We start from the raw sequence: 13,515 nt of genomic DNA, 5'->3' as shown, positions 1-13,515 counted from the left end.
GAGGTAGAAGAAAAATCTGGTTCCAAAATGAAGCCTTAGACTTAGGAGTGGACATTTATTAAAAAAGTATTAAAGGGCTGTAGCTCTGCCGTAGAGCATATGCTATGCGTGCAAAAGATCCCAGGTTGAATCCCTGGTGTCTCCCTGTGAAATACTGTTGACAATACTGAGTGAGATGGACCAACGATCTGACTTGGTATAAGTTAGCTTTCTATGGTCATGTGAATTTTTTTTTAAAAAACCCCCACAAACATTCTGGCACATCACACCTGTAGCCGGTAGTGGCTACAAAGGGTTGTTTTAAACTAACTTTTATTCAGAGCAGACTCATTCAAGTTAATGGCCATGAATAACTTAGCTCCACCAATTTCAGTGGGCCTACTCTGAGTAAAGGTTAGTTGAAGTCAGCCTTAAGAAAGGAATGCTGAAGGGAGAAAGGGCAAGAAGTTTATGATGTTGGAACAGTGCTGGATGTTAACTGGTGGATCAACTTAGCCTTGAGAAAAATGGTGGTGCCAAATCAGGCTTTAGTATGGCTTGCTTCTAATGCAGTTATATAATTTTTTATCACTGGTCTTAATTTTTTGAGGGATGCTCATTTAATTCTTTCCTTTTTTGCATCTTTTCTTGTCTGCTTGCATTTATTTTGACAAAGTCTGTGTTCCTCTTTGTTCTCATTTGGATGTGATTTCCATTTTCTGAAGGAAGACTTTGATAACTTCTTTGGTTCTTCTCATTGACCATGTTCACACCCTCTTGGATTTGGTTTCCTGTGATGCACATTTTATTCTTGGTATTAATATTTTAATCCTTGGTATTAATATTTTATTGGAAAGGGTTCAATTGTAACGAGTTGTTTGTAACCCCCCCAAAAAAAATAAGTTTTGAAGGGCTGGGGGAATCCTCAGCAATGATGTGGGAATGGCTGCAAAGGAGAAGTCACTAGAAAAAGTAGTTTCTGTCCTTTGGAAGGCTATTGACTTTACTAGGCTGCATAACCTTTTTTACATAAGGTAGTGCCATTTTAGATGCATCCAACTGACACATAATCACCAATGTGTGGGTCCTTTTGGACCCAGAAGAAGGTGGAAGGGGGGGCGTAATGGGGTGAGGCATACTTTTGTGTGCTCTGCTGACAGAACCCCTACACAAAATGGTTGCTGCCTGTATCGTGACCCTTCTCACCCAAGCCCTTTTGACGCTACCGCCCCCTGATTTTAGTGTCCCATTTTCATGGCTGCCAATTTTCCAACTGATAATCAGTGTACAGTGGTACCTGAGGTTAAGTACTTAATTCGTTCAGAGACCTGTTCTTAACCTGAAACTGTTCTTAACCTGAAGCACCACTTTAGCTAATGGGGTCTCCCGCTGCTGCCGCGCTGCCGGAGCACGATTTCTGTTCTCATCCTGAAGCAAAGTTATTAACCTGAAGCACTATTTCTGGGTTAGCAGAGTCTGTAACCTGAAGCGTATGTAACCCGAGGTACCACTGTACCTCTTTATTCTTCCCTTATTTGTTAGGATACGCAAGAAGGGGGTCTCTTAATTGCTTTTATTTTTTAGCTTCAGATCTATAGAGAGTTGTATCTTGAAAAATGACTACCTGACTGGAGAGATTAATATTCACTGTACCTGAGGCTGATTTACACAACCAGTTGAGGGCATCTTATTTGTGTACAAGACTACCTCCATTGACAGGCACTGTATTCAATCAACAAGAAAGTACTTTCATACACACATGTGATAAACAGCTGTGTGAATGGCTCCTTAGGCAGAATCCCCTGACCACAGCACTGGGAAATGGGTTGTGAAGACATTCTGCTCACTGCTTCTCTCTCTGTCTTTCCCAGCGGACCCTGTGGTACAGATTGAAGGCAACCCGCACTGCTGTTTCTTCAACTTCAGCCCCAAGATCATGTTCACCAAGGTAGTAAAGGCACAGCTTTGGGTGTACCTGCGGCCTGTTCAGCATACCTCCACGGTCTACCTACAGATCCTGCGTCTCAAACCAGTGACGGAGGATGGGAGCCGCCATATTCGTATCCGCTCACTCAAGATTGACCTGAATTCCCGCATTGGCCACTGGCAGAGCATTGACTTCAAGCATGTACTGCAGAACTGGTTCAAGCAGCCTCAGAACAACTGGGGTATCGAGATCAACGCTTTTGATCCCAATGGCAATGACCTGGCCGTCACCTCTCTTGGGCCTGGTGCTGAAGGCCTGGTGGGTAAATAGGAGCATTGCTTTTCTTCTCTCTCCATCTTAGCTTCTAACGTAGAGCTGGAGGCCAAAGAAATACCTTTCCCACAAAGCTCACCCAAGCTGCAAGTGTTTGCTGACGTCAGGAACTGAGAACATGCCTCAGTTCCCTGTTGTAGCATTACAGTAAGCTGTGCTGAAGTGAGTAAGTGGAAGATTAGTAGAAGAAGCAGTCTTTCAGAACTAGTGATGGCCCCAGTGCCCCTGATTCACTGTTCTGTTACATACGTACAGGGTCACCAGTGAGCTACATGTTGGGAAGCTTTACTGGGAGAAAGGAAGTGCTTTCCCTTCCATACCTATTGGTTTGCCCTCTTGGTTGTATCTCCTCCTGCCTCCTACAAGTTCATTGAGGGCTGTAATACTATTGTACTGCACGTAGTGTAGGGGTGTGCTTTCATGCCAAATCATAGTATTAAGTCTTACTTGCGAGCATCTCTCACTCACTTGGCTGGTCTTTAAATAAACAGCAAAATCGTTGTACGTTTTGATATTACTAGCCTCCACTTGTGTAAATAGCCCATCAACAGGTCTGGAATAACCATGCACAGCTCTCACTGCTCTCCAACAGATAAAACCACCATCTACCTTCTGTACTTCACAAAGGCTGAACATTATGTAACTCAAGACAGCAGAATTCCTATTTGTGCTAGCTCTGAAGTCTCACTAACACTCAGACCACCGCCTGTAAAATATCCATAATTCAGCAAAATATTTGATATTCTTGGCAGGATATCACATTTTGAAGTGGCATCTTAATTCACTGATTTTCTGAAGGAGATTGCATGTTACAGATTATTGGATACATACATTCATGATTCAATCTTATTCTGTTAGCCTTCAGCTAGTCTTCCATGTAAACAGATGCAATTTACTTAGATTCAAATAACGTTGAAAGTTGTTTTTTCCCCATTTTAATTTCATAAAAATATATCTTCTTGGTTTATTTTCCCCTCCCCTTTTATTATCTTTAATCTCTTACTTGTCCCTTGAAGCTTATTCAGTTAGGTATAATTACTCTGCGAAAACACACCTGATTAACTGAAACCTTGCTATATGCAGATGGTTTGAAAAACCACATAAAGACATGCACATATTCCTTATGGAGCTCCCTTTATTTCATATCTTCGCCCACTACCTACAAATTCATCTCTTGGTCTCTCTTGTCAGATTGTGCACCTCATTTTTTTTCTTTCTCGCAGCAGGTGATGGGTCAGCAGCCCATATATTGCATTCTCTCTTGTTGACTTTTTTTTTAAAGGAACATATAGACACACACACAGAGAGAGAGAGAGAGAGAGAGAGAGAGAGAGAGAGAAGGAGGGAGGGAGGGAGCTGCACACGGTCAGCCTGTGCCTGGCTTTCTAAAGGGGAAAGCAATACTCTAGGCTCCTACTGGGAATTGGATAAATTACTGTACGCTGTGATAAGTATTGTTAGGATTGGAGAAAAGATGGCTTGTCTTGGAAGGACAGATAAGGACTCGAGCTGGACAGAGCTGGGATATGGCTAGGGAGATAAATATGTGGTTTTAAAAGATATACAGAGCAAGAGGACAGATGGGGCTGGAAAGATGGGTTGTGGGCTGATGATAATTAATGGAAATGGTGTGCTTCAAAACCATCCTTGTGAGCTGGGCTCCTGCTATGGGGCTAGTTATCTCTGTCTTTGTGATGTGGGTAAATAGACACTGCACATAAACACATAACTCTTTTGTTTTCTCCCTTCCATTCCCACCCCCAGCACCCTTTCATGGAGCTACGCGTGCTGGAGAACAACAAACGGTCCCGGAGGAACCTGGGACTAGACTGCGACGAGCACTCCACTGAGTCCCGTTGCTGCCGCTACCCACTGACTGTTGATTTTGAGGCCTTCGGCTGGGATTGGATTATCGCCCCTAAGCGGTACAAAGCCAACTATTGTTCCGGCCAGTGCGAGTATATGTTCATGCAGAAATATCCTCATACCCATCTGGTGCAGCAAGCCAATCCCCGGGGCTCAGCCGGGCCTTGCTGCACACCCACCAAGATGTCCCCCATCAACATGCTGTACTTCAATGACAAACAGCAGATAATCTATGGCAAAATCCCTGGCATGGTTGTTGACAGGTGTGGATGCTCTTAAACCCTCTGCCTGTCCTGTCACTCCTTCCTCATGATTTCCCTGGATTCCTGCTTCGATGATGCATCCTGACACTGATGAATCCATTCCTGATCATTTTAAAACATTTCTGAAGAGAAAATAATTGTGGGAAAAGAACAAGATGGATAGAATTGTGTTGAAAATCTCCGAAGTGACATCATGCACTGTGCAATAATCAAAACAGACGTCACGTTACTGGAGAGTGAATGAGTTGGCTTGGATCAATACTTTCCTCGCTGAGGCAGATCTGAAATGACCTCTTCTCTTCCAAAACCCTTTGTTTGACCCATCATTGCTCAAGCTTTACTTTTACTGGTATTGTTTTTCTTCCCAACCCCCTTTTTCTCTCTCAATCTGAGAGTAAAATGATTACAAAGTGGGAAAAGTTCATCAGAAAGAGAGAGGCTCTTCAGCCCGTTTACAAACAGTGAAAGCTTCCTAGATTGTGATTGTTAAGTTAAATAAAATGTTGTATGGAGCTATAGAGATAAAGAGGGAAAAAAGAGGTAAATATTTTGTATTAAGATGAAGAAAGACAGAGAAAGGGACCAGCCAGCTTGGGGAATATTTGGCATTTTGGGGGGTGGGTGGGAGGGTGAATATGATGTGGGACTTTGAGGGTTGCTGAACCTGCCTGCCTTTTGTGAGACAGACTCCCTTAAAAGTTAGGAGATGCCCAAGAAACAGAAACTAGAGTCCACTTGGCATGTTTTCCTCTGATGCATAGTTCCAAGGTGATGAAGTAGAAGTGTAGTCCGTAGACTTAGAAGGGTGTTGGAGGAGCTGTCCAGTCAGAGGAAAAAATTAATTCCATCTGCCTTGGGTGTAAGTCCACCTCCTTAGTTTCAGTATCCCTCATGCAGATTGACACTATCCACTTCAAAGTTGATATCCTTCAGTGTTAGTGTCCTTAGGAAACTGTAAACTCAACTCATTGAATTCAAAGTTGCTGTTAGCTTAACATGTACTTAACCTAAGTTCATTTTTGAAGCAGTGGGGAAAAGAGTCTTGTTCATGTGAGGACAAAGGATCTCTGTCCCCTTTTACTCCTCTGGCATAATTTGACTTATACCACCAAGGGTTTTCACTTGCAGGGTAGGAGTCTGTCAAAGATGCAGTAGAGGAGAAATATTTCCTTTATTTATTGAATCATTCTCTGCATTGGAGCTTTCCTTTAAGCATAACTTTTGTTTAATGTTTCAGTGATGAAGGCCCCCACCCCCACCCAATGTATATATAGAACTAATGGTTTTCTTTGCTAACTGAACTAGACACACACATATGATTTGGCTACTTGCAAGAATTGTTTCTAATGGCTAGAGCAGGAATGGGGAGCCCATGTCCCTCCAAGATGATGTTGGGCCACCACTCCTATCATCCTTGACAATTGGTCATGTCAGCTGAGGCTGATGGGATGTGAAGTCTAATAGCATCTTAGGGGCTGCAAGTTCCCCATCTCTGGGAAAAATGGCTTGTTGGTGTTAGGCAGTTTTTAATAACACAGCAGTCGCATGAGTGCATTGCTGTGTCTGGCTCCTCTTCACCTTCACTGTTGTATCAATGCTCTTTTTATTTTAAAATGCACTTATGTAGATCCTTAACCTGTCTATAGCCTTCCATGAAACTACAGTGTGACCTTCCTTTCCCTAACCAAGAAACACAGTGCAATTCTGCTTCCTACTATTTGAGGCAACAAAGCCCAGGATAACATAGGGAAATTATACATTAACTCATAAAAAGAGATGCAATAGTCTCTAATTGTTTTTATGCCACAGAATGTATTTAATCTAGAGTTGGTGTTACTTTTTTTCAACAGTATATTGAAAAGATCATTGCTTTTCAGATGATGAAACACTAGCCAAACACTGGGCATTTAGCAAATGCCATATTTGAGCTTGATTTCTAGGTTTAGAAACTGGCATAGAAGGGTCAGATAGAATGCCTGCTGAAGCCTCTACATTGATGTCCCCAGACAGATGTAAGTTACTTGATAATGCCAAATTGGTTGTAGATATTGTCACTGGCCTCCTTCAAGTCGACAGCCTTGGGAAGATGTTGGGTTATAATGGATTTCATATCCATGGCTTACGATTCTTAGAATCAAAGGAGGATATAAAAGTTTAAATAGGAGAAGCTCTTAGGGGAGTATAAGGTCTTGATAATTGTGGTGTTACCTATAATGGCTCTAAATGTGGAGTCAAGGTATTGATTCCAGTGTGGATTTTCAACCCAAGTGACTAATGCTATACTGCAATTTGGAGCCAACAGAGCAACCCATTAGTTAGTGGTTCACATCCTATGTGAATTAGAAATTGTTGCTGTTTGATAGTCACCACAATTCAACCATTCCCTGTAAATTTTCCATCTGTGATGGGACAAAAGTTTGAATGTAGTCTGTTTGGGGGGAGGGGGGGACTCACTTGTTCAATTAAGCAGCCAAATTATAGATTGAAGGAGCCATTGAAATATTGTTCTCAAAAGCTGAAGCACTTAGGCAGATGAAATGGCATATATAGTGAACTTTGTTTCTTGCAGAAGTATTTCTATATTCAAATAGGGAAAAAGTTAGGTGTAGGAAAGCTCTTATAGTGAGTAGGTGGCCCCAGGTTATTTATGGCATTTGGAAAGTAGACTTGCGCACCTCAATTTGTGAGGTCAAAGTATGAATTCTATTCATGCAAGAGTTTGCTTCTGCAGGCTGTTCATAATTTCTCCAATAAATCTGAGGTGCAGAATTTGGAGTTGCTTAATGAAGGAAGGGGAAAGAGCAAATGAGAATTCTCTCTGAAGTAGACAATGCCTTATTGCGCCAAACTGGAACAGTCAGGCTCAGACTACTCATACCATTGTGGCGTCTTTACTTCCCTTCTGCTATTTTCATGACAGTATGAAATCAGAATCCCTGTTTCTCCAGAGTTCAGCTGTTCCTGCTGCTTTAGGGCTTGTTTCTCCACTTCTCTGCTTGGGCTGTCTAGCGAGCTGCTGTGTGGCATGATGCAACCCTTCAGAAATTTCTGTCATGGGTCTGGAACCTGGGTGTGGGGGTGATGGACTGGAGGGGAGTCTGTAGCAGACCCTGGAGCCAAGTGTTTGTTCAAATTTTTTAGCAAGACTCTTTTGAGCCACCCATCAACTTGTTTGCCAGAATTACAGCTGTTCTATTGCATGAAAGCAGCTAAACTATGTCACTCAACTTCTCCTGAAGTTGCTTTTTTTTTTGGATGGATAAAGAATCAGATTAAACCACCAGGAACTAATTCATCCTACAGATTACCACCTTTCAAAATCTAGCACTTATTGTATTAAAGAAGCTGTGTACATCACCACCCAGTTCAATTCTTGTATGGACAAATTTTGGTCCTTTTGTAGGTCGATACATACTATGGAATCTTTGCCTTCCTGATCTGAAGTTACAGGGTACCAGAATGTTGGGTAAACTTTGAATGAAGGCTTGGATGAAGGTGCATAGGATGAGATGCTGTGGAAAATCTTAACTCCCTACCCTGCCTCTTACCCTGTTGCTAGGGAGTTCAATGCTGCCCTAGCTAAGCAAAATCTTAGCACTTCTCATGGGTTTAAACCCTAAAATCCAAAAAAGGGAACAGTCCCTTGCTCAAGGTTGCACAGAGATCAGCTCTTTTTTGCGCTACACTACCCCTCTCTAGCACTTATAGACTGAAGCGCTTCACTCTTTTTCAAAGCACTCAAACTTACCTTTTCTTATGCTAAATTACATTAACTTAACTGTGCAAATGATCTAGCTAGCTTAAGTATATACAGGACAGCAGCTCTGCAGATGGAAGCCCATGACAGGATTTAAACCAGGAATCCTCAACAGTTTGGGGTCACTTGGATTCTTTAAGGTGACTGCAAAGCATTTAAGTTCTCAATATGTTATATTTGTTACCTTCATTTCCTTTTTCTGCAGCTTGTACTTTGGGTGGATCATTAGATTAAAAACAACAGAAACTAAATTATAGTTTCCTTCATAGTGTGCCACCAAGCATCACAAAAGAGAATATCAGAAATATGAAGGACATATCTTGCTAGTTTCATATTAAAATATACTGTATTTAGAATAAAAAGCTGAGGGAAGAGAAGTGTACTTACTACATGTTTTTTTACTGTGAGATTTATCTAACAAAAATATATCCCAGCAATTTGACATGAGTGGAATTGGTATTTTTTATTAATGGGGAATCTGAGGAGTTGCTACATGGTGATGTAGAGCAATGCCATTCTTCTTTCTCTCCAGTTCCTGAGAAATCAAAAGAAATAAATCTCTAATTGTTGTGATTGATCGGAACAGCTTTCTCTGGAAGTCTGAAGAGAATCTGGTATTTGAAGAAATGTCACCAGTCCTTTTGATGCAATGGAAAATGATGATCGATTCCATTTGTTCTTGTTCTTTCTCTGAAGGATTCCATTGCTCTGGGCCTTTGCCAGATGTACTAAAGAAGTCACTTGTTCAGCAATACTTTAATCAAGCACAGTTACCTCTACTTCATGCCTCTGCTTTTCCCTTTGAAAAACATTAGCTTTGTAGGATCTCTCCTTGAACTGGGAAAGAGCATAGGAGCAGGTGGTTCAAAGAAAAGATGTGAGATGGGATTCCTTGATTGATGCCATTGACTTTACCAAGTGATCTTTAAGGGATGACACTTCTTCTTTGCATAACAGCAGGATATATATATATATATAGAGAGAGAGAGAGAGAGAGGGAGGGAGATAGATAGATAGATAAATGATAGATAGATAGATAGATAGATAGATAGATAGATAGATAGATAGATATAGATAGATAGATAGATAGATAGATAGCATATTGATCAGCTTGTGAGTTAAGGAGCTAAGGCCCTCCACTAGAGATTGGTGAAGAGGTACAGAAAAGGAAGATGACTTTTAAAGGAAAAGAAATAATCAGGCACTGGTCTCTTTCCCCATCTAGTTCATTCCTTAATACAAAGAACATTTGACATTATTCCTCTTCTAACGTTAGTTGAAATACAGTTGCTTTTCTTACTGGATCTCTATTGTTCCTCCCCAGCCAGCACTTAGGTATACAAACACCACTGTTATCATTACCCACTCTGGCAACAAGGTCAATTTGACAATCAGGACAGTGTTGCAGAACCCATTTTCTTAACAGATTCAGGAGGACTGTGCCTGCGGCCTCCTCAGTCCAACAGACTTGATGTACCTGAACCATGAAAATCCAATTCAGACTGGCAACAGCATGCTTTACTAATTTAATGAGGGTGTGCTTCCTAGAGAGCCAAGTTACTGAGATATAACACACACATGTATAACACTGGCTTTGATAAAGGACTAGGGGTTTGAGAAACCCAGTGTTACTTTTTGTCCAAAGGATGCAACTTTCATGTTTGCTTTCTAAAGTGCATAAGTGTACAGTATCTATGCATGCTTAGAAAGCAAAGGGGATCTTGAACTGGTCTTACAGTGTACAGGAGGCAATTCTAGCTAGTATCCTGTTACAACTCTTGTCTTCCAGCCCCTTGCCTCTCTGCTTCTGGAAGTATAAAAAGAAGTAGAACATGAGTTCAGATTCAGTTGCAGTGGCCACATCACTGGTTTTATGTCATGCATAAAACAGAGTTATGTGTTCTGTTATTGTTTTAGAAGGAATTGTGGTTGGAAGCTGAAAAGAGGGAAGTGTATAGAAGTGAGATTTCAGGTTAGCAGTGTCATACTCTCAGACTGTTATATCTGGCACTATTCTATAAAAACAGAGTAGGAAGATAGTTGTGCAGTTTGTTTTAAAATCAATAAGCAGGCTTGAGTTTTGTTTCTGGGACTGAAATCAGAATGTTTGAATTGAAAAAGGAATTTGACAATAACATGCAGATGACTGTTAATCTGTGATAGGAAAAGCACGAATCAATGTTATAATCCTCACTGACGTGGTATATTACCTCACTCAGCTATCTAATATCTAGCAGATATTATTACACAAAATCTCCATTCAGAGAGGACCGTCGCAACAAATGTTCCACAAAAATGCTTCTTCCTAGAACCCAGTTTGAAATCTGCCAAGACCAGCCAGGGTTTATTTTGCTGTTATGTTATCAGATACTTAATTGTAATCTTGCTTTAAGAAGTTGTTCTTAGTTGAACTGCTATGGCACAGGGCCACATACTTTGCACTACACAACTCTTCCCTGTTGCGAGACGCAGAGGGGGGAAGTGTACGACAAAACTATTTTTCATTAAATATAATTTCCTGCTGGTGGCTTTGCTCAGCTGTAGGGGGTGGAAAGATATAGACACATCATTCTGGAAAACTGAGATGATCATGGTCAAATTGGATCCCTAGGAGTTGGGCTTCTTCCAATGGGACATCTCCAAATGTCTATTTTTGAATGCAGTGTAGTTTTCCAAAAAACAGTTCATTGCTGTGACTTGCTTGCATAGTCAGTAGAGAAACAGGACACATTTTTTAAACTTGTTATAACAGCAGACATTCAAAATGATTAGCTGAAAATAGCTGAAGTTTAGAGTTAACACAGAATATGCAATTAATTGTATTGGGATGGAATCACTGTATTGGGATATGCCTACAAGTAGCTCATTAGATGCATTTGTACATCACAGAGACTATGGTCAGAAGGGATTGTTGAGGGAATGGCTGATAACTGGAGAACCTTTTTTTCATAACCTCTCTATTATTTTTTTACCAGTTCATTGTGTTTTGGTTAATGCGTACCTCATTAATATAGAACAGACATAGGGACCCCAGGGCCCTCCACATATAGTTGGACTCCTGGTTCTTATTAGCCCCAGAAAGCATGGTAAAGGATGATGGGAGCTGTAGTCCACCAACACCTGGAGGGCCAAAGGCTCCCATTCCTGATAACAGAGTTTCTGGTTAGTGAAGAAAACTTAAGAGTGATGGAGAATCTATTCCTGAATCTCACATGTGGAGATAAAAGTCCCAGTAGAACAAATGCCATTAAGTTTTGAGAGGCATGCAACCTGATCCCACGAACGCTTATTCAGAAATAAGCCCTGCTATGTTCAGCAATGCTTACCTTGGGGTAAGTGCGCTTAGGACTGCAATGATACAGTCCATTTTACCGTTCTTTTCCTGTTAAACACTAATCCAGCCTACCCATTAAGTACGGTACACAAAATAGATGGGCAGGTCTCACCTGAAACGTGGATGTTTTCTTTCTGGGATTTGGGTGGTTTGATTCCCCACCCTACCCTTCTACTGCCCAATGGTGCTAAACTAGAAAGATAATTCCAATTCACCTGCTACTAGTGGCTCCTTTGATGGGATAGTATTTTGCTTTGGGTAATTTGACTCACAAAAGGCAAACAGGGATGGCTATTTTTGGATGTATGCATGTAAATATCAGTCCTACAAGTATATTATTATTATTAACTTTTTTGTTGATGTTACTGTGCATAAATGTCATAGGGGTGTATGAGTGAGTGTGAGCGCGAGTGTGAGCATGTGAGCGCATGTGCCTGTGGGTATGAAATGAAGAAACGAGTTTGAGGATGACAAGTGACACAGGCAAAGTATTTTTTAAATCACATGACCAAAAGGCCATTCACTGGTTAAGATTGTTTTTGTTTGTTTGTTTTGATCACATGACCAAACACAGCACTTGAACAACAAAATAAAAATGTAAAAATATATAAAAAAATTAAAATATAAAAAAATAAGAGTTCAGAGCTTTTCACTCCAGTCCTGCATGTGGGACGTGCATAGCTGTCATCTCAACCTTTCCAGATGGAAACCCGTTGGCTGTCTTGAGACTGACTGCCAATGAGGGGAAACTGGGATTCTGAGAGGAAAGCTAATGCCACTATAGCCTGCATCGTGCCATATAGTCATTTTAGTTTCCCCAAGAGGTGCAAGTTGGTTTTAGGTCCATGGCTGGTGTTAATCAACAGGGACTTCTGTTGTATTGGGGCGGTTTGTGTCCCATTCACACCTATCCACCAACATCTTGAATGGCTGCCTTTCTCTACAAAAGGGATACCAGTTCACTTTGGAAGCAAGAGGCCATCCTGTCAGGACATTTGAGGAGGCCTCAGAGACTTTGCAGGAGTGAAGCAAAGCATCTGGACTTAAAAATGCTGAATGTTCACTGTAAAAATTGTCTGTATTGAAAGACTGCTTTGGGCTAAGGTACCATTTGCACTATAGAAGGTTAAAGAAAATTTAAAGAGACTATGGATGGGCTTTCCCTTTTGTGACACACCCTAGAGCTCAAGAAGAGATACTTTTATGTCTGTGCTTTCTCTTTTTGTAATGGCTGTGTGTGAAGATTAGTGCATATGAATCTTGGTGTCGAATCCTTTCCTGCCGAAGGCAATACACTGCGTAGTTCTGCAATCTCAGCAACCACACATTGTTATATCTGACTTCCAAGCCACAAAGTGTCTTGTTACTGCCATGCCACTGAATACAATGCTCATAGGGCAAACTAACTCACTAGCTGATTTCTTAGTGAAATAAACACCTACCGGCCATTTATGTACTTCTTCTTGCTATCAAATCTTTCTCAAGATCTTTAATAGTTTAGAATTAGTCAACCAATGTCCAGCTAGCTTTAGTTTCCCCCAAGTTGTCATGGACGAGCGAGAAGAACCCATGCCAAATAATTAAGTCTGAGAGAAGAGACTGAAGTTAGACTTTTAGCACAATTACAGATTGTGCCTCATTTATGGGGAAAAGAGGAGTCCTAGAAAGACAGTTTTTTGCTGTTGCCTGCGAGTCAAGAATGTGTCAACAGGAGAATGGATGGCATAATACTTAGTACTAAAGGGCTTGCTCTTAAAACTATTTAACTCTTCTGTGAACTTCAGCACCAATTTTGGTGTAACTTTGAGGCAAATTAGCTTTATCTCTGTATCATCCGTGGAACAGGGATATCTTTTATACCAGTAGTATGAGACTTAATTACAGAATCCAGAAATGAGGAAAACGTAAAGGCACAGAAATGACTGACAGTTACTCTAAGTGGGGTGGGGTGTGAAGTGGTAGATTTTTTTTAAAACCCTGCCCATTGATTTCAGTGGGGGGAAATTATTTATACCAGCTTTAGGCTGACATAGGTGGAGAGAACCTGATCGTTGGG

The 13,515-nt window shown here is 41.1% G+C and overlaps 1 protein-coding gene across 2 annotated transcripts in view; it reads left to right on the top strand.

Annotated features, from left to right (window-relative positions):
* GDF11 (growth differentiation factor 11) overlaps positions 1-9,133 on the top strand; it is a 31,732-nt gene extending 22,599 nt beyond the window's left edge. Inside the window, exons 2-4 of one of the 2 annotated variants that reach the window (XR_014216755.1) lie at positions 1,851-2,224; positions 4,004-6,616; positions 6,664-9,133. Coding sequence is in view for 1 of the 2 variants with exons in the window: in XM_082212715.1 (XP_082068841.1) it covers positions 1,851-2,224; positions 4,004-4,384 (755 nt within the window). In the remaining variant the exon portion in view is untranslated. Of the gene's footprint in view, positions 1-1,850; positions 2,225-4,003 lie in introns of both variants that reach the window. The other variant, XM_082212715.1, reaches the window with a different exon arrangement.
* The last annotated feature ends 4,382 nt before the right edge of the window (positions 9,134-13,515 follow it).

This window comes from Podarcis vaucheri (genome assembly GCF_965113315.1).
Source record: "Podarcis vaucheri genome assembly, chromosome: 2".
NCBI lineage: Eukaryota > Metazoa > Chordata > Lepidosauria > Squamata > Lacertidae > Podarcis > Podarcis vaucheri.
The sequence above is the reverse complement of the archived record's forward strand: the minus strand, read 5'-3'. Positions and strand labels throughout refer to the sequence as shown.